A 24,483-nucleotide genomic window follows, 5' to 3' on the forward strand; every position below is an offset into this window, starting at 1 on the left:
GACATTTTAACTTCAGCTGCTGAGGCTGCAGCTTTTGTGACTGTCTTGGGCCCAGAAAACCAAACCCCAGCTTTGCCAGGGAGCCCTGGGCCATCCTCAGAGGCTCAGCCACTTCTGCTCCCCACATCCAGGAATTATTTCACTTTCCCACCGAAGGCAACTACCTTGGATAAAACTCTCAAAAATCCACGCAGAAATGGCACAATTATTTAAAATCCACTCAATGAACTCCTACCTCCACCTTTGACAAACACGGTAAAGGAACAAAATTGGGATTAGACAGGCGAGAGTTTGAGTGATGGATCATTAACGCTGCCTCTTGAGTGACTAAGCTCCATAGTAGTATCAACTACTAGTGCTGAAACATGATTTCATCCCTGCAGCTCCAAACAAAGATAATATGCTTGATCCCTAAGCTGTAGCACTCCAATTACGACGCCAATTTGTTGTAAAATATTGTTTCAAAGAAAAAAACAGGAAAACATTGAGGAGCACCTGATAATTGAATTATAAGGTTATCCTTTTACATCCTCTTTCAGCAATTTTGTTTGAAATCTTGGGACTTGGGCTACAGAACAGGTGATTGTTCATAATCCAGCACACAGGTTAATTGATAGAGCTGAGATACATTTTACTGGGAAATTTCAATTGACCTGAAATTTGCTCAGCAAAATGCTTTATGTATGTCAAAAGCAATTTCAGAGGCTGTTAAAGGCATTTTCAGCTTCTGCACATTTGTGTCTCAGATTTGTCTTTTTGACACAAGAGTGAAATGGCAATAAAGACCATTAAAATAAATTAAAGAGGTTTTAACAATTATTTCTCCAAAACACCAGAAGATTTCTAAAAATAGGTTTGAAACCAGACCATTTAAACACATATAAAAATCCGTAACTGAAGCTGTTTTCCTGCTATGTATCTCCTCAGAATTGCAATATTACCTTTAGATTACTAAAAGACTCAGCCACTTCAAATGAGCGAGGCTCTGAAATGGTCAAGGGAGTGTTGTTTTAAATCAGTTTCTAGAAATGGTTTTATTATTTTATAAAACAAAGGAATGGTTCCATGTTGAAATCCAAGTCCCATGGCATGGTTTAAAACATGAATAATTTACTGTATCTATAGATTTTATCTTACAAAACAGAACATACTGAAAAAGGAGGAGAGAATGTAGTCTTTGCTCCTCAGCTCTGTGAACAGATGACAGCTTTCTCAAATTGGGCATTCTTAGCACATATTTGACAACTTTAAAAATTGTAACTTTATAATTTGATTATGAGCATTTGAATTTTGAGCAGAACAGCTCCCTTGCTGTCGGATTGATGTGTCCCATGAAACGCCTTTTTATCCCCCAAACTGATGGGGGTTTGAGCTTCACTGGCACACAGCTCCTGGGTGCAACTGTTCAGAATCCCCTGGTGATGCCAGGAGGGCACCACTGCTGCCCAGTGGTGCAGCCAGGCTGGAGCTTGGCCCTGGTGCTGCCCGATCCCCACAGCTCCCCTGACTGCTGCTCTCCTGAACAAAGTTCTGACTTAAGCCCAGGTGGAACCAAGGCAGAAATTCCACCAGTTTCAGTCAAAGCTGCGCTTCACTTCTATGAGCGGTGTTACTGGGAGGCCACACAGAAATCCTGACATTGGGAAGCTCAGGGATTTTTCCCAGAGGTGACAGGTCCAGCCTGGCTGAACAAGCTCAGCAACTCCTGCAAGATACAAACTTATTTTCCATGAAAAACGGAGGCTGAAGACACTTGGAACAAGCTCAGTGAAGATCACAAGATTCAGTTCAAGTGGAGGATGCTCAGCATCTCTCAAGCAAACTCAGGAGCTCTCAGATGCAAGCCCTCATTTTCCAGGTGCCATAAAAGCCCATGCTGAGTGTTAGATTTCCTTTAAGAGTCATAAAGCCAAGCATTGCTATTACCCATAAACCTTCACATTTCAATAATTCTTTCTCTCTTTAGCATCTAAAAATATTTCCTTTTCCTACAGCTCTTCTATGTATGCCTACTATTACTAGGTAGCAAATCTGGTATTTTAAGAGAAAAATCATGTTACACTGTAGCCTTAAATCATTAGCTAGAGGAGAAGATGAGAACAGACGTGAGAATGAGGTGTTTTCTACCACGCCACAGTCTGTTCTGGGGAGAGAAAAAAAAACCCATCTAAACACAGCTGCGACTCTGAACCGGAGCTGGGCTCGTCTGGGCTGAGCCGTCTGTCAGTCGGAATAAAGCACAAAGCCGGGTTTGCGAAGTTGCCGTGTGCTGAGCCGCGCTGGTGGAACGAGGTGCGCTGCATCCCGCCCGCCGGGAGCATCCCCGTGGGGAGCAGGGCTCCGGTGCCCCCATCCCCGAGTGACAGCGCAGCTCGGCCAAGTCACCGGCGCCCCTCTGCCCTCCCCTTTCCCCACACGCTCCTCCAGCAGCACGGAGGCTCTGCCGGCCGTTCTCAGAGAGGATGGACCAGCAGGCGAGGGGCTTCAGAGCCGCCGTGGCCACCAGCGCTTGTCCCTCCTTTCCCGGGGATGTGCCGCTCTGCCACGGCCGGAGCCCCTCGCTCTCGGCTGCCAGATGTGCTTTCCCAGCTGGGCTTTGTGACCTGCTCTGCCAAATGCTCGCAACAGCCATGTGCTTCTTTGTCCCCGCAGTTACCGCCGCGCCTTCTCCACAACTCCATTTTCAGAGCGGGAGCCACATGTTCGGCCTCTGCGGGGAGCGGGGTCCTGCTGCCCAGCTCAGCCCTACAGCGCCCATCTTTTTATTGTTCCCTCCCTTCAGCCTGACCCTGGGGCTCTATCGAGGAACCCCGAGTGAAGCACCTGAGCGGTGGCAACACCCCCTCCACCCGAGCTCCCGGTGTGTCTGTCTGAGGGCAGACTGGGAGGAACTGGAGTTCCCGCTGTCCTGCCCGAGAGCTGTGGTTGAGCTCCAAAGCTCCTAAAGCCAAAGTCCAGGGGGAGGGGGCAGAGGGGGACCCAGCCCCGAAGCCTGCAGGGCTCAGGTGCGCCCCAAAGCACCCAAAGCCCCGACCCCGCCAGGAGCCCCCCAAATCCCCGAAGCCCCGGCGATGGTCGCGGAGCGAGGTCGCCCCCCTGGGCAGCGCTCCCCTGGGCAGCGCTCCGCATCCCGCCGCCGGTTCCCATGGCAATGTCGGAGATGCCGGTTGCCACGGTAACGCCATCCTCCTCCTCGGCCGTGTCCGAGGCAGCGGCGCGGCTCCGGCCCCGGCTCCGGCGGGGCTCAGCCCGGCGGCTCCGGCTCCAGCTCCTGCCGGGCTCTGCCCGGGCGCTGCCCGGCGGCTCCGGGAGCGCAGCCGGGTCCCCCCGGGGAAGTTGCTCGCCCCCTCCCCGGCGCGGCCCCGGTACCTTCGAGGCAGCAGATCCTCCAGAGCCCCGAGTGCGTGAGATCGCCCCGCGCCCGCCGCGGCGGCCCCTGCGCCTCGTCCGTCGTGATGTTGGTGCCGTTGCAGATGTGGGCGCTGGAGTAGAGCCAGTAGTCGGTGCCGATGGCGATGGCCATGAGGCTGAAGGCTGCGAAGGCGCCCACCGTGGTCAGCAGCATCTGGACGCCACGGTCACACCACACCATGGTGCTTCATAGTCCCCGCACGGGCGCGGGGGGCCGCACGACACCGCCCGGCAGCCGCCGCGCCCGCGGGAGGCTCCGAGTCACGGGGCGGGGGGCGGGCCGGGCGGGGGGAGCCGCTGCCGCCGCCGCGGGGCCGGGCTCCGCCGCCGGCCGCGCCCCCGCGCACCGCCCCGGCCGCGCAGGCACCGGCCACGGCGGAGGGAGGGAGGCAGGGAGGCAGGGAGGGGCGGCCCGGCCGCGGGCACCGGAGGCACGGAGCCTCCCGACCCCCGACGTGACGCCGCCCCGCCGGGGAGAGCCCGGCCCCGGCCCCCGGTGCGCGCCCGCCGAGCATCGCTCCGGTGCTTCGGTCTGAGCGGGCTCTGCCGCGTCTGACGGGTTCCATCCCGGGAAGTGCTCGAGGCCGGTTGGACGGGGCTTGGAGCTACCTGGGCTAATGGAACGATGTGGGCTTTAAGGTCCCTTCCAACACAAACCATTCTGTCAATCTGTGAAATTCACAGGTGTGCGTGGGAACCAGGTTGGCTTTCCACCCTACAGCGTGCCAGGATCTGTCTGGAGAGCAGGGAGGTCTTGCCCACTCTAGAGGTGCAAAGATCTGCACCTTCACTGCTCTTTCTTGGGTGGGTTCTGAACACCTTCCTTCTGCTGCATGGGCTGCCCTGGAAATCACCGTGGAAACGGTGCCAAACCCAGTGGGGATGAGGTGTTGTAATTCCAAGAAGATGCCCACATTGCCAGGGAACTACAGCAGAGCCATCAAGGGGGTTTAGCCATGATTTCCTCCTGCAGCCTCACTCTGCAATTAATTACCCGAGGAGGTTGTAGGCAAGTGTTTGGGTTGCTGGTTTGCTCCTGTTTGGAAGGGTGTGGAGACAATCCAGCACCTGAAAATATTTTCCCATGGAAAACCAAGGGGAGAAATATCTACACCATTTTTGTCGTGCTATCCTGTCTTCCACCCCTCACTCTCATCACCGCGAGCTGACAAGTCGGTCCTGCCTCCACCTCATGCAAGTGACAAGGCAGATGAATGGGAAGGCTTCCTGATCAGCTAATGCATTTGTGGGGAGGGAACGTGGCAGCACACCAGTTTTATGTATATGAATTAGGGAGTGGGAGGACAAGAGCTACAAACCTCGAGAAATACAGTGCTCTTGCCGAGCAGTGCGTGGATGGCTGCAGGTGCTTGTGTGACTCCAGTGCTCAGCATACCAACGCAGAGAGGCTTTTCAGCTGCTCGACCATTTCAATTAAAAAAAAAAAAACCTGGGAGAACAAAAAGCAAATACAAATTAAAAGCTGGTCTTTATTTTGCAGAGACCTCGTCGAATTGCTCAGACATGAAGCCTATAAACATAGAACAGCTCCAAAGTCAGATGCTTGGTTTTAAAATGTAAATTATGCTTTTCTTTTCAGTTGTGGTTTGTAGGTGTATCAGTGCCTTTGCAAAAAATCACCTTCTAAATGAATGTCTCCATTAGGGATGGAAGAATGAAATCAGGTAAACTCAAAAGCAGAGTGAAACCTCATTCCAAAAAACTGGATCGAGCATTTAAGTTTAATGAGGTTCAACAAACTTCTCATTTGAAATATATGTTTGTACCTCTGGGCTTTGGGGGTTTGGACAGAGTGGGGAAATGAGATACTGAAACAGCAGCAGAGAAGCTATTTCCATAGCTTTTTAAACCTATTGAGCCTTAATTAATATTATTTATTTGTATTACAGTATAGCTGGGAGAGAGGCTTATGGCTGGAGCAGAGGGAGGGGGTGGGCTGTACCCAGAGCAGGGGTGGCACTGAAATGTCCTCCCTGATCATTCCCAGTCCAGACATGCCACAGGACACGGGGAGGGTGGTGGCTGTTCTGGTGGGCTCTCAGCAGCCTCCACCAGCAGAAAGGGGACACACAGCACCAGGGTTTCCACAGGCTCAGGGCCACCAGCCCTGCAGCAATGCTCCTACTGACTGGGCAAGGTAACAGCACATTAACAGCATTTATTAATAAAATATCTTGCTCCTCTTCTTCCCCCTCCCATTTTTGCAAAGAAGACATCTGTTTCTGTTTCTCCTGCCCTGAGAGAAATAACTCGGGCTCCTGAAGGGTTACAGAGCAGCATCCAAGGCAGGCAATCATTTTCTGCCCAAGCTATCTTCTTTAGTTTAAAAATGTTCTCTATTCTTTTGAAATGCATGAAGTAGATTGTGGGAGAGCTAATATTATATTCCACTACAGAAAGCTGGTGGAGTATTTTACATTGATGTCTGGCTCTAGTGATTTTCTAAGGATTTTGAATTCATTAAATCCAACCATTGAATAATCTCCATTCGTGGTGGAAGGAAGGCAAAAGTGCTTACGCTCTTCAACAGCAGAGAAGCGTGTAGTCTTTTCTTAAACACAAAATCTCTCTGACCCTCTGCATGCAGCACAGGTTGCCCACCGTGCCACCTTTGATTTGCAGGCTTTGCTTATGATACAGCCTCATAAAACTGCCATTGAATGTAGCAGCAGAGAGCCTTGGCAGGGTGTTTTGCACTGCAGTAGCCTCCTCTGTCCTCAATCAGAATTAAGATCCAATTGTTCCAAGCTCAGACCAGAGGCAGAAGCTCAGGACAATGAGAAGAGAAAGCCCCACAGCGTCTCCCTGTAATTCAGCACGACAACGTGCAAGGACAAGAGTCCAAACCCAGAAATAATTTTTACCCTGGAGAAACAGAATCTTGAAACAGAATTGTTTTGATTCCTTGACGTTGATGTTCGAAGCTTTAAATGAAATCTTGTGCCTGATCATTTTATTTCTGAACTGAATAACAGTTACTTTGGAGACAAAACTTTGGCTTTAACTGAATTCAGTGAGAGCTGTCACTAATAAAATCCTGCCCCAGAGACACCACTGATATCAGAAGAAAACTGCAAGATGTTACCATTTAGCATTACTGCTGCTAAGTGTCAAACATATTGAGTTTAACAGATTAGGCTTTGTTAGTTTTTTTTAAATCTATCATCTAGAAAAATAACACTAGCATTTCACTGAAAGAAACTTTTGGAAATTCGAGAACTCGAGAGAGTTCTTTCTCAGAATGAAAATAATCACTTCAATTAAATAGGGCTTTTGATGTAGATACTGTCTAACCATCATCAAAGCCTGGAACAGATATTTCATCCTCCCTTGTTCTTTCTCAGCTTTTCGCTCTGTGCATGTGAGAATGAATTTTAGCATCTAGGAATGTCCTAAAACATTAAGGACATCTATATAATTGGTTATTGTCATCTTCTGCAGGTCTTGGTGTCTTTCCTATCTAATTTGATGCTGATATTGGGGGAAAAAAATCTTTAATAACCTCCTCCAGATTATGCCGTGTATGGAGAACTGGATGTTTCATCCATTTTGTACAGTGCTGGATAATCTCCTTTTATCCCCGGGGCAGTAGTGGGATTTGATGAAACCACCAGCTCAGCAGCAGAGCCTCACATCTCCAGCCTGAGCACAGGACCTTGGGAGACCCTGGGATGTGGCAGAGAGTGTCAGTGGGTCACAGGCATGTGTAAGAAGGAGAACTACTAAAATTGTTCCTGGAACTATTATTTTCATGCACTTTGGATCAGATGTTGCAGATTGCTGTGATATCTACTGAACTGCCTTAGGGGGTCTTTGCAGAGCTGGATCCAAATGGTCAATCTCATGCATTCTGCAGTGAAACAAAGGTTGGATTCACTCATATTTAGTGGACCCAAAACCCAGCTATTCCTTTTATCATAATTCATCATAAATTGCAAGGACATTATGCCTTTCACCTCTGAGGACCTCACTCTGTGCAGAGGGCCTTTTTTCTTGACAGACAAGTCACCAACACATTTCAGAGTGCTCACTCTAGGAAAGGGTGAACTTGAGTTTAATTTGAGCCCTTATAAGGCTGGATTTCTTTTTTAGTCCTTTCAAAGAGCATCTGGAGTGAGGGCAAGGAGTTTCAGATTGTCCTTCAGAGCTGAACAAATGGTCATCTTAAAGGAAAAATATTGTCATTCCTTGACACTTTAGGGACAACAGCTTGGCCTAGATTCTATTATTCCTTTTAATATATTAAATATTCCTTGGCTTAGTCATGGGAAGCAAAGCAACACAACTGCTTTCTAATAAATAAAATGTGCTCAGAAGCAACTCTGAAGCTTTCCAGATAACTGCATTTTGAGTTTGCCAGGAAGCCAGATGCTGCTATTGGAAAAGAAGCTGCTATGGTTTGTCATCCGAGCCTAGAAATTGATACCCAAGAATGATATGATGAGGCAGACTCGATGACAGCACTGCTCTTTCTATAAATAATCTGAAGAAAACTTTTTTCATTAAAAAAAAAGAAATGTTTTTTGTTAGAGAATTGCACAGCAAACCAGAAAATTAAAAAGGATAGGCATGCTGTGTTTGAATAGGGCCAACAAAAGAACATGATATACGCAATTTCTAGAAGAATATATAGCAGCTCTCACACATTTTACACTACATAGGCTCTATTTTTCCCAAAATACCAATAGTTATGAAACTCATTATCTTTTTGACAACGGAGAAATGGAATATTATTCCTTTACTGGCTTGATCATGTCAAATGTCGAAGCAAATTATGAATGCTTGTCCTTCAAACACTCAGCCCTCCTGGTAAGATATTTAATATCAATAGCATTCACATCCAGCTGCAGAATGAACTAATATTGCACACATCTCACAGACCTAAAGTTCACTGTGCCTGTTGCCTGCCATGCAATTCCATGTCTCGAGTCTTACCTCTAGTTCCTGTCCTAAGCATGGGGAAATTCATTGCAGTGCCAAATGGCACATTAAAAATTGCCTGGAGAAGGAGTTAAATCCATGAGCAGGGGTTATTTGTGAGTTTAAAGTGTCAAAAAGAGAATGGGAGAAAGAGCAAGTGGTTAATAGGAGTCTTGATTTTCATCATACTTCAAAAGCTTTGGAGAGGAATGTCCTGATGAGAGGTTGTGGGAGTTTCTAGCACAAGAAACCTGCTAAGAGGCCAGTGAAAAAAATCACAATCTTTTCAGTGCTGGAGAAACAGATGTGCTGAGTGAGGGTTCACCCAGACAAGGCACTGCTGGAATGAGCTGTGTTCATTCTCAGGGCAACATCCAGAGGGAAATACAAATTCTCCTTAGGGATACAGTACAGTGATGGGGAGGGTGGAGAAAGGGAAAAATTCTGTGAGATTCTTCCATTCCACCCATTATAAGCCACTTCTAAGAAATAATTCTGCACCTGTTTGTGCTGTACAAACACATCCAGAGCTACTCCACACAACCCTACATGAACTGCCAGAGCCAGGCTGGGAGGTGGGGTAGGGGATGGGATGTGCTATTCCCAATGGAAAGGGAGTGGGATGTCCCACTGATGAACAGTGTTTCCAAGGGCTCTCCCTGAGCCCACAATGCCTGTGTTCATCCTGCCAGCACTCCTGGGCACCAGCTCCTGATCTCCCCACAAAAAAGCAACATTAGTCTCTGTAATGGCCTTTAGAAAATAAATATATTTATTTTTAGAAAATAAATATATCTAGAAAATAAATATATATACTCCTTTTTGAAGCAAATGCTCCCTGTCAGACCCAAGGGGGGAAGGTGCAGCAGCGTGGCTGGAGCCACAGGAGGGTAAAAAATGAGACAATCTGGTGGAGAGCTCATTGCCTCTGGAGCACTGCATCACCCACAGCCCCAGAAGGGGCAGGAGAATCACCCTGGCCAGTGAAAGGGAAATTGCTGCACTCAGGTTGCTTTTAAACCTGAAAAAAAGGAGCTTCAATGGAAGCGTGTTAGGAGGAAGATTGAGCGAAACAGGTTTTTAGGATAAGTCTTAAATACTTAAATCAATCACGATAACTTGCTGCACTGAATTTATCTCCTAAGCTGCCTAAAGTAAATTCCTCAGATCTGTCTGAATAATTTGGAGCTGATAATGCAGCATTTGAGTCGGAAGGCTGTTGGCCACTGAAAGGATTTTCTCATTAGAATTTCAGCCGATTATTCACCAGAGAAATGGTCTTTCAGGAGCACACTCCAGCAGCTCCCTTGGAAAAGTTTTATAAACACTCAGCCTGCTAAAAAATGAAATTGGAAGGTGAAATTACAGCTAGTTATTACTTCTGAGAGGTCAGGGATGGAACAAGCAGCCACAAGTGGGTTTATCTACTCTTCCCTGTGCTCTGGCTTTATTATTCTACACAAGACCAGGAAATCCTTTTGGATCATCTGGAACTGCAGCCTCTGAGCACGAGTTATCAGAAACCTGCTCTTGGTCAGATGTTTGTAACAAGGATCTGAAAAGCTGTTTTTCCATAGAATCACCCTTAGGAGATGGATGTTGAACCAGGGAGCCAGGGCTTTGCTGGGAGGCTCCTAGCTAGACTGAGCTTACCTAATACAGAGAGGCTTTAAGCCTGTCCCTGAAAAGCATTTCTCATTCCATGCTCTTCTCCACTTTCAATGCAATTATTTTTCCAGATAGAGAAAACAGCCAGTGAGGGGAGGTGGGAGGTGAGAAACAGAGGAACTCAAGGGGAAGTTTTGCCAAGAGGAAGAACAGAGCTTTAAACCCAATCCCAATTCATGGCTTAATTGAGGTGGAGTAAATGCTGGAAGAATCCTTTCACCTCTTCCTCATTTAGCAACTGTACATGGAGTGGCAGAAACACCTTTCCACAGATCATTATGTGTCAGAAGCAGTGAGAAGAAGAGAAAGAAAAGCTGTAGCAATAATTACAAAACACGGTGTTTTAAGTGAGCTGTAAATACAGCCAGCAGAATTCCAGGAAGCCTCGCTGTCCTCACTGCACTGGAACTGTAATTTGTGCTCTCACTTCTTAAAGCCACACCAATGTCTCCATGAAGTATTTTGTCTGGGCTGAGTAAATGGTAAATGGTGTATTTATTGATTTTTATCTCTCTTCACACCTCAAATGCTGCCTGTCTGCTCAGAGCCAGGTCACAGCACACTTACTCAGCAAACACCTCCTCCTTGGCTGAGCCATAAACTCCCTGGGACAGCATTCAATCACATAAGGTCCCAGGGGTTTCCTCTCCTCCCTTTCTTTTTCCAAGAAGACTCAATGTTGACCCTGATGTTTTCTGGAGGAAAAGCTGGTAGGACCAGTAACACCTAACATCCTGTTAATGCCAAGTGTAAAAATGGTTTAAACTTTGCACAGTTTAAACTGAAGTTTCTATACTCAACACAGTGATGAAGTACATCCATCTGGTAGCACCTGTATGTTGTGTCTAAATTCTTCCCCCATGGTGGTGTGGATTTTTTGGGGAGTGGGGGAAGAGCTCTACAACAGACACTTATCAGTAAACTGTAAATGCAGAAAATTCTGTAAGAGGGCTTTTGTTACAGCAGCCAACATATGAACCAAACCAAAAGCAACACCAAAGAAAAACCTCTTAAAAATGTCAAAAAATAATAAAATTCAGAAGCACCTTAAACCAACAGGACTTTCTCTGTTCCCCAATAAGCTCTTCTCAGAAAAATAATTAGAAGAATGTGGAAGAGATTCAGGTGGGGCTTCACAGCCCTCCAGGGATGCTGATGCTGAGCTGGCTGAGCTCCAGTGCCAGTAGCATTGATGCTGGGATGGCAGGGGGTGTGCCAGGGCTGAGAGAGCCCAGCCCAGCACCTCCCTCATCCCAGGGAAGCACTGATTTGCCACCAGCTGGAAGTGCAAGGGTGGCTGTGTCCAGGGAAACACAGGTTGGATATTAGCAAGAAGTTTTTTATAGAAAGGGTGATAAAGTTCTGGAATGGCCTGCCCAGGTGTCACGGTTGTATTTTCTGGAAAAATCCCCTTGCCCAGGATTTCTCTCCTGGGAAGCTGAGAAGCCTCAGAGAAAAATGAAAACAATGTTATCTCATTTGCTTCTCCTGTGTTTTGCTGCTTTGGAATGTGGGTGGAGATTGTTTATCCAACATGTGAATTGTTTTTGCCTTAATGACCAGTCAGGGTCAGGCTGTGTCGGACTCTGAGGAGAGTCATGAGTTTTTAATTATTATCTTTTAGCCTCCTGTCTGCATTCTTGCTCTATTCTTTAGTGTAGCAGAATGGAATGGAATGGAATGGAATGGAATGGAATGGAATGGAATAGAGCAGAATAGAATAGAATAGAATAGAATAGAATAGAATAGAATAGAATAGAATAGAATAGAATAATAAATTAGCCTTCTAAGAACATGGAGTCAGACTCATCATTTCCTTCCTGCCACAGGGGACCCCGAAAATACCACAGCTAGGGAGGTGGTGGAGTCCCCATCCCTGGGTGTGTTTAACAAAGCCTGGATGTGGCACTGGGGGCCAGGGCTTAGTTGAGGTGTTGGGTTGGGTTGGACTTGATGACCTTGAAGGTCTCTTCCAACCTGGTCATTCTGTGAATTCTGTGAATTCTCTGAGGAGCAGCAGAGCCCCATCCCCTGGTGGGGTGGGCAAACCCACGAGGTGCCAGCCCTGAGCTCCTGCCTTGGCTTTGCCATCCTGGCTGTGGGAAGGGCAATTCCAGGCTGTGCCCTCCAGAGCTGATGGCACTGGGGATGCTGCCCCGGCACAACGCTGCTCTCAAGGGCTGCCAAAGAGCATCCAGGAAACAGCAGGCTCTGCCCAAGAGAAAAACCTCATCAGCTCAAAAGGAAAATGACTTTTGGAGAAAGACAAGGAATTGCAGCAGCCAGAGTTGTGAAAAGCCTTGACAAAATATTTAACGCGGAGGAGCGGAAAATGCTTGCCAAGTGTTAGAGCCTTCCTAATGCAGGTTATTAGATGGTTACTGCCACTGCTATTAAAAAGACACAATTTTCTGAGTGATCCATGCAAAGAAGGGCTGGAACACACCTACAGCTTTTCCATGAGCTTTTAGCTCTGCTAATGGAGAAAAAAAATCCTTGCATGTAAGACTCACTTGAATAATTATTCAATTCAATTAACAAATAAGTAATGTCCTGTTTTGTGGTGGATCCATTAAACTTGTGGGTAGGAAATTCAATAGATAAATCTCTAGAAAGTGTTTTAGGTTCATCACATGTATGTTGGTGCAGCCAGATTTTTTATTTTTGTAATCTATGAGGAAACTGTTAAAGAATGAGTATGAGGCTTCAAAAAGCTGAAAGGAATTAGTTTTCTACTGAGCTCTACACAACAGTGGTATCATGTGAATAATTCTACTATAATTTACTTAGTAGAATGAAAAATAGCAGCAGCGATTCTGGTTGTAAATAACCCATTTTCTCATAGCAGAGAACCATTACCAGGTCAACATCTACTGTCAGACTTCATGATTAAACTCATTAAAATTGTCCTGCTTAATTCTATTTTTCAAAGAAAAATCATGCCTTCAATGTGATTTTTTTTTTTTTTTTTTTTTGGCTAAATGTGCCCACTTTTCTTGAAATATGTACATGTTCTTACATGGAACTTAGAAATCCAAAATATGAACATCTGATCCTTCCCCATCCTCTTCCTGTCCCTCCCCCCCGCCACCTATTCCCACTCAGGTCCCATTTTTTTTTTTGCATTATTTAGGTGAACATTTCTAACATAAATGTTTTTACCTTTTACAGGAATTTTTTCCATTTTTCACAGGAAAGCATTCCAGCAGGTTCTCTGTTAACACAATGGTTTCTAGGTAGCAAGGAGAAAAAAACCCCACAGCATCTCTACTGCAAGAGCTGGCAGATGTTGACTTTTTCCCCATAACAGTAATGCCTCTATTAAAAAAAGTCCATTCCAGTCTTACAAGCGTTAAAATGGAAAATAAATAGAAGTGGCAAATACAGCACGGCAAAAATTACATGTGAGGGACCAGAAATTCCAATCCCCTCTCAGAGGGGACATTGCAAGGGTAATGAGAAGATGCAGAAGCTTTTCAATCTCCCAAATCAGTCCCTGGTGGAAGATGGTGGAGGCAGACAAACCAAAGGGGGCAGCAGGGGCGGGCAGGATTATTTAATGAGCATTGGCTGCTGTGAGACACCCACGGCCACCCCAGACTGCAGCCTTGCCAAGGAAAGTGCCAGAAGCCATTGCCATTTGCTGCAAACTGATGATGTGCTGCGGTTTTTCTTCTTGTTGAGACAGAGTGTGATGTTTTATTTACAGTTCCATGCAGGCTTCTGGAGGTGGGGAAGGTGTGAGGGATCCCTGGGCAATGCTCAGCTGCAAACCCCACACAGACCTCATGGGTTTGGTGATGGGCAGAGCAAGGGCTCCAACACCATCCTCACAAAAGGATCTTTTAAATCCCCCACAGGGCTGGGGATGCACTGGGTTTTGCTGTTCTCCATCCTGGGGCCAGGTGGGGCAGTGGTTGTCACACGGTGTGGGGACAGGCTGGGGGACCACAGGGGCTCCCTCCCTCTGTGGATGGGCAGCAGGGTTTGGTTGCTAAACTTTGAAGCAAGCCCAGGTCTGTTTTGGTGTGGAAACCTGCCTGGCTAAGAAGAAGGGCACAGCCAGGTCCAGGCTGCACACACACACTCCCTCTCCTGCCTTCTCTGGGCTTGGAGCCTGCCAGGCACCTTTTTGTTCCCCCATCATTTCTGTAGCACAGCCAGCACCTGTCCCCACAATCCCGACCCAGGGCTCAAGACAAAACAAGGTTGGAGGGAAAAGAAAGGTCATATGGATTCCACTCTATTGCTAAAAGCTTGGAGTAATTTGCACTGTTATAATTCCTGCAGTTGAGACAGTCAGAAAAATACATTTAATATTTCATTTTTCCCCCTCCTTTTTTCCCCTAAGACATTTTTCCCTCAGCTGAGGAAAGCACTAACAATGACTTCAATAGCAGAACCAAGTTTAAAGCCCAGATCTTTCCAATTCTGCTTATTCCTTCAAGCTATTCCAATCCCCTTTATGTTCTTTCTGCATACACACATCTGTCTTCTTCAAAGCCTTAACCATCTCTGACACACCTGACCTTTCCATCCAAGTGCAATGGTTGGATGCAAAGAAAATCCCTTTACCTGCAGCAAGTAACTCTTTGTTTTGCCAGTCCCACGCCTGGAAATTTTGCTGCTGCAGGAAGTAAAACGGTGAGCAGCCTTCCCTTGGCTTTTGAAAAATGGAACTGTCATCTCTTCGAGAGAAATAACAGCTTGTCTTTATTTTGTCAGACATGACTGTTAGTTATTAGAGTTGTCTTAAGAACATGCTACAAGTAGAATTAGGACAGTATTGTCACAGAAATGTCAAGAGTTCAGAAATTAATTTGACAAGATCTGGGAGATCTCAGATATCTAATTAAACTTCCTGTGACAGTTATGTTGTGTAAATACTGGAAACCTCTTAAAAGAAAGGATCAGGTAATACCAGTTCCATATTCAATTAATAGATGTTAGACCCATTCAACAGCTGTTACTCTGATTAAACCCTTTCAGTTCATGCCAGTAAATATAATTTCATCTCTTCAGGCACACAAGGTTCATCCATTTTTAACAAAAATAACCAATAAGCTTATTGCATTAGATAACACTGTATTATATTTTAAACTATATATATATACACTATATTTTTTGCTGGAGTTTTTATAAACACCCTTCTCCTCCACTCAGTGAATGACAGCATGCATTGCCTTATGATAAGAGCACATGCAGTTCTGGTTTTGAAGGTTTTAGAATAATTTCTGTAGGAAAAACATATTCCATAGATGAAGGGAATTCAGGCTAAGAGGAATTATGGCTAATAGATTCTGACCTCAACAGGCTATAATGCAGGCTGGATTTGCACTCAGAAATACTTGCATCAAGCCCATATCTCATAGCTGTGTTAAATCATATCAATTCATCATTTAAAGAAACCACTACATCCATTAGTAAATTGTTTTAATAGTTAATTATTAGCAGAATGAAAAGGATGTGATTATCCCCAGCCTGAGTCTCCAGAGGCACTCTCAGCACGTGGATCATGCTGCTGCTGCAATTCCCATCCAAAGCCAGCAGTTTAATGAAACACAAGACATGCTTCTGGAACTAAAGGTGTTGGACCAAAGCTATTGGGTATTGGAGCCACCAGTCTGGGCTTAGAGCATGAACAGGGCTCAGACTTAAACACAGAGCTGGGCTTAGAGCATGAACAGGGCTCAGACTTAAACACAGGGCTGGGCTTAGAGCATGAACAGGGCTCAGACTCTAACACAGAGCTGGGCTTAGAGCATGAACAGGGCTCAGACTTAAACACAGAGCTGGGCTTAGAGCATGAACAGGGCTCAGACTTAAACCCAGAGCTGGCCCAAGCCATCCTCAGCTCCCTCTTGCAGCCAGCCCTGCTCTGCCCCGGCGTTCCTGCCCGAGCGCGGGAGGCTGTGCCTCCCCAGGGATGGCTGCCAGCTGGGATGAGGCTGCTAAGCAAGTTCATCAATAGCCATTAATCCTGGAGGTGACACTCCTGCACACGAGCACGGGAGGGGCAGGGTTGCAGCTGGGGAGGTGATTAATAACCCAGGCACTGCGGTGGCCCTGCTGCCATCAGCACCCTGAGCGAGTGGAAAGTCACCACAGCAGCTCTGAGCTGCCAGCCAGACCTGCAGAGTCATCCTCAGGGCAGGCACATGGGCTGGGTGTGAGGAACAACCTCAGGCACTGCTCAGTGCACAGTGCTTGTGTTTGACACAGAGCAATATCATAAACCGGTTGATTCCATTATTTGCTGCAATTTGTCTCGCTCATCACTCGTCTCCTTAGCACTGGGGCTGGCTAGACAGCAAGCCTGTAAAGCTTTTTGAAAGAAATTCCAATCATTTAAATCAATTCCTTTCCCAAAGTGCTTTCTGATTCAAAGACGTGAAAATTACGCGTTGAATTTCAAGTTCATTCTGTTGATAGCTGAACAATGCTTATTTTTCAACTGGCGTTTTCTCTCTGCACCCTCAGCTGTTTCCCATCTCTTTTGCAGTTAAACTTCATGTTCACATTGCTTGGCCAAAAACACAGGAGAGGGCAGTTACCTCTGCTGGTCCTTTGGGGCCAGCAGTCACCTCTGCTTAGGTGGCCAGAGGGGAAATGTGCATCTCTCCAGCAGCACTCCCAGCAGAGCAGCTCAGTGCCACAGCCTTCATCACCAAACAAACCCAGTGAACCTCAGCCTGCACTTCCACTGAGGGGGCAGAATCAGCCTGAGGAGCTGAGAAAGAGGAAGGTGCAGCCAGTAAAAGGATCTGAGACTAAGTAGGAAAAAGAAAGAAGGAAGACAATTATTTTTTATCTTTTTTTTTTTTTTTTTTAAGTTTAGAGTGAAGGGTTCTTCTCTAAAGGTTTTTCCAATGATTAAGAAAGGAAAACCCAAACCCCCTACCAGCATGATTTGTTCTGGAGGCAGGATAGAACAACAACAGATCCCATAAGCAATTATCAGGGCTCTCTTACCAAGCACAGCCTGGCAATCTTAACTCCCCACCTCACTTAAAACAGCTTCTCTGTTCCTGGATAACCCCCAAACCCATGGTGGGTAATGAATAAGAAAACAATGGTTGTTGTTTTCCTTCCCATTCCCAACACTCACTCTGCATTAGGCTCCATCATTTCACAACTCCCTTGATGTAACACGATGTGGCAGAGCCTCCCCTGATCCAGAAGTGAACCCTGATGCAATGCAGAACAGATGCCTTGGACTCAAACTGCTCCTTCCTTGCCTCTCCTACCTTTGATCCACATTTTCTGCTTGTGACAGGCTGTTAAATAAATATCACTGACAAGGCTTGGTATGCATTTGTTTTTCTGCAGCTTGTTTTCTTTTTGTTCAGCTCTCCAAGCTGAGCATCTTGTTGACAAATATACACACTCCATTACCAATTAATGACTTTAGCCTGGTGTCCTCTACTCTCCTTACTCCCCAGTGCCAGTTCTACACATTAGCCTGGGTAACATTCAAAGATAATTGTGTTTTGTTTATTTGTTTTGGGAAGTAACAGCAATCAGACAGGCAAATCCCAGTCCTTGCCAAAGCTGCAATTCTGTTTTCAATGTAGCCTGCTCCAAGGAGAGCTAGGGAAGCACACGTGGCATTTGCTCAGGGTGAAACTTCACTTTTCTTTCACTCTTCATTTTTTTGTTCTTCCAAGGAAAGGACGTTTTTCTCAGCACTCAGGGCTTTCTGCAGGCTTTGCACATCTAAGGCCAGGTTCTCTGCAGCCTCTGTGTTTGTTTAGTCACTTTTTAAAGCTCGCCCTTGTTGCATACTGCAGTTAATTGAAAATGTGAGGTCATTCTCAGTAGTACACAGACTCACAGAATAGGCTGGGGTGGAAGGGACCCACAAGGATCATTGAGTGCAGCTCCTTGCCCTGCACAGGAATGTGCCTCTCCAGGTACCTTCCATCTCCAGGAGCCCCACTGTGACCCCAGAGCATTGTCCAAGCTCTCCTTGAGCTCTGCCAGGCCTGGTGCTGTGACCGCTTTGGGGTCAGGATCCCATATTTGTTCACAGAGATCTAGTTCAATGCTTGAAGAAACATCTCACGGATATTTTCCAGTGGCCATTGACTTTGGCTACCTCCATTTCCAACACAGTTGAAGCAATGTAATTTTTTGAGAATTGGCTACTTGGGACCTTTGCAATCAGAAAACCCAGAAATCCAACCCCCTCAGGAATCTGTGTAAATGAGGTCCTCTGTGGAAGAAAACCCATTTGATTAACACTAAGTGCAGGCAGAGGTGGTACAGCCTGAGCTAAATTCAGCCTCCTTTTTGTGCTTGCAGAGATGTAAAGTCTTGCTGAGCAGCCGTGGCCGTGCTGCACATTAGGCGAGGAGACACGGCCACAGTTGGCGGAACACATTAGCATCTTCCGCTCTGATAATTAGTTTAGTGAAAAATTATTGCATTATCTGTTTGCTTTCATTAGGGACCAATTGCATCCTTAAAAAGAACGGCTCACATTAGGTGCTTTTAATAAGACAATAAGCCCTATAGTGTTTCCAAACAAGATTTAAAGCCCGTTCAGCACGTGAGTAATTAGCACAAGGCAGGTTGGAGGCCAAATGCATTATTTAGTAATGGAATTAAATTTCCTTAGAAAGAAAGGAGCCCATTAAAATCCACAGAAATGCAGAAGTGTCAAGGCAGTGTGTTTGAAATATACTGCACCAGAACCCTTAACTTCACAGTAGGATGTGGTTCAGATTTTAGCAAACAGGCACCCAGTCTTGCAGGTCAACAAAGGAGACTTTACTCCAGCTATGAAGGGAGAACAAATCCTACAGAGCCATATTGCACAGCAGGTGTTCATCTTGCAGATGGGTTGAAATCAATTATCAGCACTGACTGCTGTGCCATTGGGTAAGAAGGCTGAGATCCTCTGAATTACCCTCAGATTGTCCCCATTTTCATCCTCAAGAGTCACCAGAGATAGTTTTCCTAGCACAGAAAGTTCTGCCCTTACAAAAGCAACCTTTTTTCCCAGGAATGTGACACAAAGCTGCATTTTCCTACATGCTGTATTTCATTTTTTGTGTGGCATGAGCAAATATAATTATCAGCACAAAGGATTCAGAAAAAATAAACTATGCTTAGCAACCTCCAGCAAAACTAGCAGAATGCACTTGACAAAACTTGTGCTCTGTAATGAAATTCCTATGAAGGCATTCAGTGCTTAAAAAACTAGGACAAATTATGCTGTAAGGAGCAGAATATGTAAACGTGGCGAGGAGCTGCATTTTGTATTCTGGCTTCAGAGGGGTTACAGCAGTGTGAACGAGACCAGGGCACAGCTCACGTCCACCAGCAGAGAGACAACACTGGATTTCTGTGGGAATACAGAAACATCCTTAACCAGGTCCATGTGTAGGGAATTCTGAGAAAGATGGAGTGTTTGCCTCTCTGCCATGAGTACATGCAGACCCTCTCTTTTATGGCAGCCTAAGAAATAACAACAATTTTGGAGCCAAACTACCAGCTCAAGCACAGGAGTGACTTGCCAGCTCATCCCTGTGGTAATTCTGCAAAGCCAGTGATGCACGTACCATGTACCAGGACCATGATCATTTCCATAATAGTCAGCCAGCAGTGACAAATGGAGAAGAAAAAGAGAGGAGAAGCAGGAAATATGGCAGCTGACTTGGCCCCAGGGCTGGTGTCCCTGGGAAAAGGAAAGGATGGCTGCTGATCTCTGCTGAAAGAACCTGAGGCTCCCAAGAGTTCCAGGGGACCCACAAGATTTCCTCCTTCAGACCCCTCAGCTCTGGGGCTTTTCCTATAAATGTGCCTCTCCAGGTACCTTCAAGCTCAAGTTCTCACTGCAAATCTGCAGCAGAGCTGGGAGTTGGAAGAGGTGCCTGCCTCTCCCCATCAGGGCTTATAGATAAGCACTCACTGCAGAGTGATTTATGTTCCCAGGATTTGGATGTAATCCTGCCTCCCTGGGGTAGCTGTTTACTTTCAGAGCCAATTTCCCTGATGGAGCAGGAATATCCACATCTTGCTTTTCCTCCTTTTTTTCTTTCCATCTCTGCTCAGAGAGTGGGGAAGGCATGGGGTGTTCAGCACAGAGGGACTGTGCTCACCCAGCCACACACCCTGATCCTGGAGGGGCTCTTGCTGCCTTCACAAAACAGGCACAAAATGCAGAACATCTCTGGCTCGATATAAAATTCAATATATTGAATTATGTCAATTATATCCAATCAATTTTCCCCTAGCAGCCCATGCTGTTGACATCGTATTCTGCAGCTTGAATTCAACCATGTTTATTTCTCATTCAGCCAAGTGCTGAACCCAGAGCTGGCTGGGACACCCTCACCAGAGCCCCTGCCAGACCTAACCCACGGGCAGGACTTGTGTGCACATTTCCAGCCCACTCTAAATCAGCTTTTCTCTGTGTTCACAGCAACACACTGAGACACAGAGAACTCTCTGCAAGGTCTGAATAAAGCTTAAGCACAAAACAGCCTGACAGTCCTGAAAGAAGCCAGGGATCTAAGGAAAATGGGTTTGTAGGTGATGCAAAGCTCTCACAGATTCACTCTGAAGCTGCTGAGCCTCTTAACATCTTCAAAACCTCTTTTCTCCTCTGGGGTCACAAAGGAAGCTGTGTTTCCTGGAAGGCAGCTTTGAGAGGTTTGAGACTCCAGGAAAGTCATGACATTAGCTAAAGTTCTGACACAGCTGCTTGCAAAAGCTGGAGATTGAGCTCTCTGTAGTCATTCATCCTCCTTTGAGGCTCCTGCCCTCATTTCTGAGCTGTCCACTGCAGCGAGGAGCCATCCTGCCAGTGATGTTGGACTCCACAGGCAGATTCTGTGCTCTTTTTTTTCCACATTGACCCTTCAGGCATGCTCTCCAAAGGCAGCAGCATCTCAGGGGCCTTGTGCTCACAGTGCCAGCCTGGCAGCAGCTGGGCTGGGCAGTGCACAGGGAGGCTGGCATGGGCAGGCAAATCTCATCTTCCATCCAACCCCACTCCCTGCTGGCCCCAGCCCAAGCTGCAGTGCCAAAACCTCAAACTTTGCACTACAGGTCATTAAGGCATGAAAGATTTCACCACTTTAAGAGTCAGTTTGGGTTTTTCCAGCATCTAACTTATTTATTGAGGGCATTGGAAATTTGGCCAAAAGTGAGTGTGTGAAAAGCAGTTTTACAGCAATCCCTCACCCACTAAGAGCCCTTTTCCCAGCACTTCTGGTGAGTTCAGCCATTGTGCAGATAACAATTGTCACACCCCAAAACCCAACCAGCATCCTTGGCTGGGAAGAAAATGAGACATTTTAATCACCATCATTACTAAAACAGAGACCTGTGAAGGATTACTTGCATGTTATGGCAAACTTCAATTGAAATGGGCCATTACTTGCCTCATTAATATTGCAAGTGTGTTTGAATGCTCTATGGCAAAAATATGAGACTCGGAAACAAATCCAGGTGGAAGGAAAAAAAAACCCCACAAAACCAAATTTCATTAAATAATGAACATGCATTACTCAAAACCATCCTGAGATTCAGCCCAAGAGCGTCACAGACAAAAAAAATCCTGGTGCTCTACTTATAAATAAGGCAAAATTATCTATTCATTTAGGAAAAAGTAATCATGCTCAGTTAGACACACCAGACAAGCATATGAAAAGAAAAATGGCTTTGAAGCTGCTCCTGATAGAAGCCTTGACAGCTTTGGAAGAAAACTCTGCAATCCTCTTCTTTTTTTTTTATTTTTTTTATTTTTTAAAGTATACATTAGGAAGTCCATTAAAGAAGTGGCATGAATTGGTAATTTTTTGTTGCATAACAGTTTTGAATCTTTAAGAGAACATTAATGCAATACAGCTCCTTTTGCCAGCACCCCTGCAACTCATTTGAAAACAATTCCCAGCTAAAGGTGCTCCTTATAAATTGGATATTAGCAGGGAATGGAAGATACACCCCTGCTGCTGTCCTGTTTGTCTCTAGATAGAGCATGGCCTACTCATTTTCCAAAGCTACAATTCAGCAAAGTTTTCTCTCATTTTACCATTTGGAACTAACAATAATTGTTCTAACTTGGGTAGGGAGGTTTGTTACTCACCTTTATTGGTTCATAATGTCAAGGAGTGCTACTAAGATCAAGCATTGAAAAAATAAGGCTTTTGGTCAAAAGCCTCCACCACAGGTCTCAGAGGATCCAGATCTACCCTAAGTTCACTGCTTTCCTCTGAATTTGATAAAGACATAGATAAAGTATCCTGGTAAGGAGAGCAAGCCCAACAATCATCACCTGGAAGCTTGAAATTCCCTGTTTTGGGAGATGGCAGCTGAATCAAACCCTCCTCAAGATCAGATTTCGTCTGAGATATGATTTTTGACCAACAGTTTAGACCTGTCCCAGAGCAGAGGGAATGGGTGATGATCAGCATCAAGCTGCAGCCTGACAATTGGGTGAAAACTGAAAATCCCAACTGCCACAGGAGCTCTGCTGCAGTGAAGATGGATCAGGGAGTCAGCAGCAGGGTTTATCCACTCAGGAATTGACCACCTGATCACAGGATTCTCTGACTGAGAGCTGCAGGAACACATTTGTATTTTTAATTCAAATATTTCCCACTAGGACCACAATTATTTTGTCTGGCCTGTCTCCCCATCCTTCTCCTGCTCAGGGTGCAACATCTCTTGTCTTTATCCACATATGATCTCAACATATAGATAAATACATATGTAGAGATATAGATAGATAGATCAGGAGAGGATATATACATATGTAGAGATATAGATAGATAGATAGATAGATAGATAGATAGATAAGGAGAGTTTTTTTTCCATTTTTAAAGAAAGAAACATTAAAATATGACTTTTAAAGCCAACAGGCTTCCCACCAACAAACCCTCTCCCTTCCCTTCAGGCACACTCCAGCACAGCCTGGACCTGGCAGCAGCTGAGAGCAGAGGATCCAGGGTTTGCTACCCCAGTGCAACTTTATTTTCTGGGCAAGAAGCCTCTCCTGAGGCCCAAAGTGCAGCCCCAGCAGGTTCAGCACTGCTGGGCATGAGCAGGGCACCTCTGCTGATGGTTGCAGAACTCCTGAGGAAATCAGGTTTTAAAATAATATAAATTTTAATTGGGAAGCAGCAATGCCAGAGCAGAGAGGAGGGTTCATACCTGAGCCACTGCCCTTCTCCACCCAGCACCCTGTCCACAGGGGCCTCAATGCTCCCTGCAGAGCTTTTATAGCCCCACAATTCCCATCTTTTTGGCTCAAATTGCAGGGGCCAAAACCCACAGGAGCCTGGGAGCAAACCTGCTGTCCAGGGCAGGCAGGAGCTCAGGGGAACAGGATGTACTGAGCCTGGCTGAGCTCAGGGCTTTGAGCAGGCAGAGAGGGGCACCTCCTGTGCTCCTTCCTTGCTAATGAGACCTTCTGCTGCAGGTGATGCTGCAGGTGATGCTGTGGGTACTGCAGTAGGAGCAGCCACCCACAGGGAAGTGATGCCTTCTCTTTTTCTGCACTGGGGGAAAAAAAAAATTACTGCCCTGCACAGATGCAGAGGAAAAAAAAATTTAAAAAGCAGATTTGTCCTGCCCGTGTTGCTTCTTGCATGGGCCATCCAGGATTGGTTCCATTGGTCTGTTCTCTGATGTCTCTTGGGTGCTGGCTATATGAGCACCTCACAAAAACCCCCCAAACACTGAGAAAAATGTCATAAATGGAAAGATTTTATTAAATCCTGCTTTGTCCTGTTCTTTGCTATGTCTGTAGCTTAACCACTAAAAGCTAACAAATAACCAAGATATTTTTCACAACAGAAATGCTCAGGCTTTAGCAAACCCAGCCCTGTTTCCCAGCCTAGCTCAGCTGTGGGTGAGGTGCTGCTTTTCCAGCAGAGCCTGTGCCAGGTGAGAGCAACCCTGGGCTGGAGCCACCCAGAAATTCAATGTTCTTCAACTTCTCAGTAATGTCACAGCTACTTCTCCAGGCGCTCCGAGCAAACTCGTCTGCCACCTTCTGTCCCCGAAAGGAAATAACTCGCATGGAGGAGGATTTCCCCATTTTTCCCGTAGGCAGGTTTGGTGTGTAGGGAGCAGTGAGAGGAGTTTTGGGGTGCTTTGGGGGTGATCTCCAGTGCCATGTACCCTGTGCCAGAGCTGGGGGCACAGCCGCAGCCCAGAAACACGGGAAGCAGGAGAAGCACTGGCATTTCCAGGCTAATTTCCAAAGGGAAGGAGACTGATGAGTGATGGGTGCCAGGGCTGTGGCTCTCAGCACGTGTGGAGGCATTTCCCCGGGTGGAAATCTGATGGAGGCAGGAATTCCATCCCAGAGAGGGCTGGCTTTGTGCCACAGCAATGAGAGGTGACAGCTGCACATGGCCACAGGGCTCCAGACCCTGTGCCTCGAGCCAGACTGATGGATCACAGAGTGATGGAGCTGCCAGCGAGGGGAACCAGCCCCGGCTCCCA

The 24,483-nt window shown here is 46.3% G+C and overlaps 1 protein-coding gene across 1 annotated transcript in view; it reads right to left on the minus strand.

Annotated features, from left to right (window-relative positions):
• Positions 1-3,726, minus strand: part of CACNG4 (calcium voltage-gated channel auxiliary subunit gamma 4) — a 46,193-nt gene extending 42,467 nt beyond the window's left edge. Inside the window, exon 1 of the mRNA XM_054644925.2 lies at positions 3,370-3,726. Coding sequence (XP_054500900.1) covers positions 3,370-3,592 — 223 coding nt within the window. The 5' untranslated portion in view covers positions 3,593-3,726. The remainder of the gene's footprint in view (positions 1-3,369) is intronic.
• Between the last annotated feature and the right edge of the window lie 20,757 nt (positions 3,727-24,483).

Source organism: Agelaius phoeniceus, chromosome 19 (genome assembly GCF_051311805.1).
Source record: "Agelaius phoeniceus isolate bAgePho1 chromosome 19, bAgePho1.hap1, whole genome shotgun sequence".
In the NCBI taxonomy this organism is placed as follows: Eukaryota; Metazoa; Chordata; class Aves; order Passeriformes; family Icteridae; genus Agelaius; species Agelaius phoeniceus.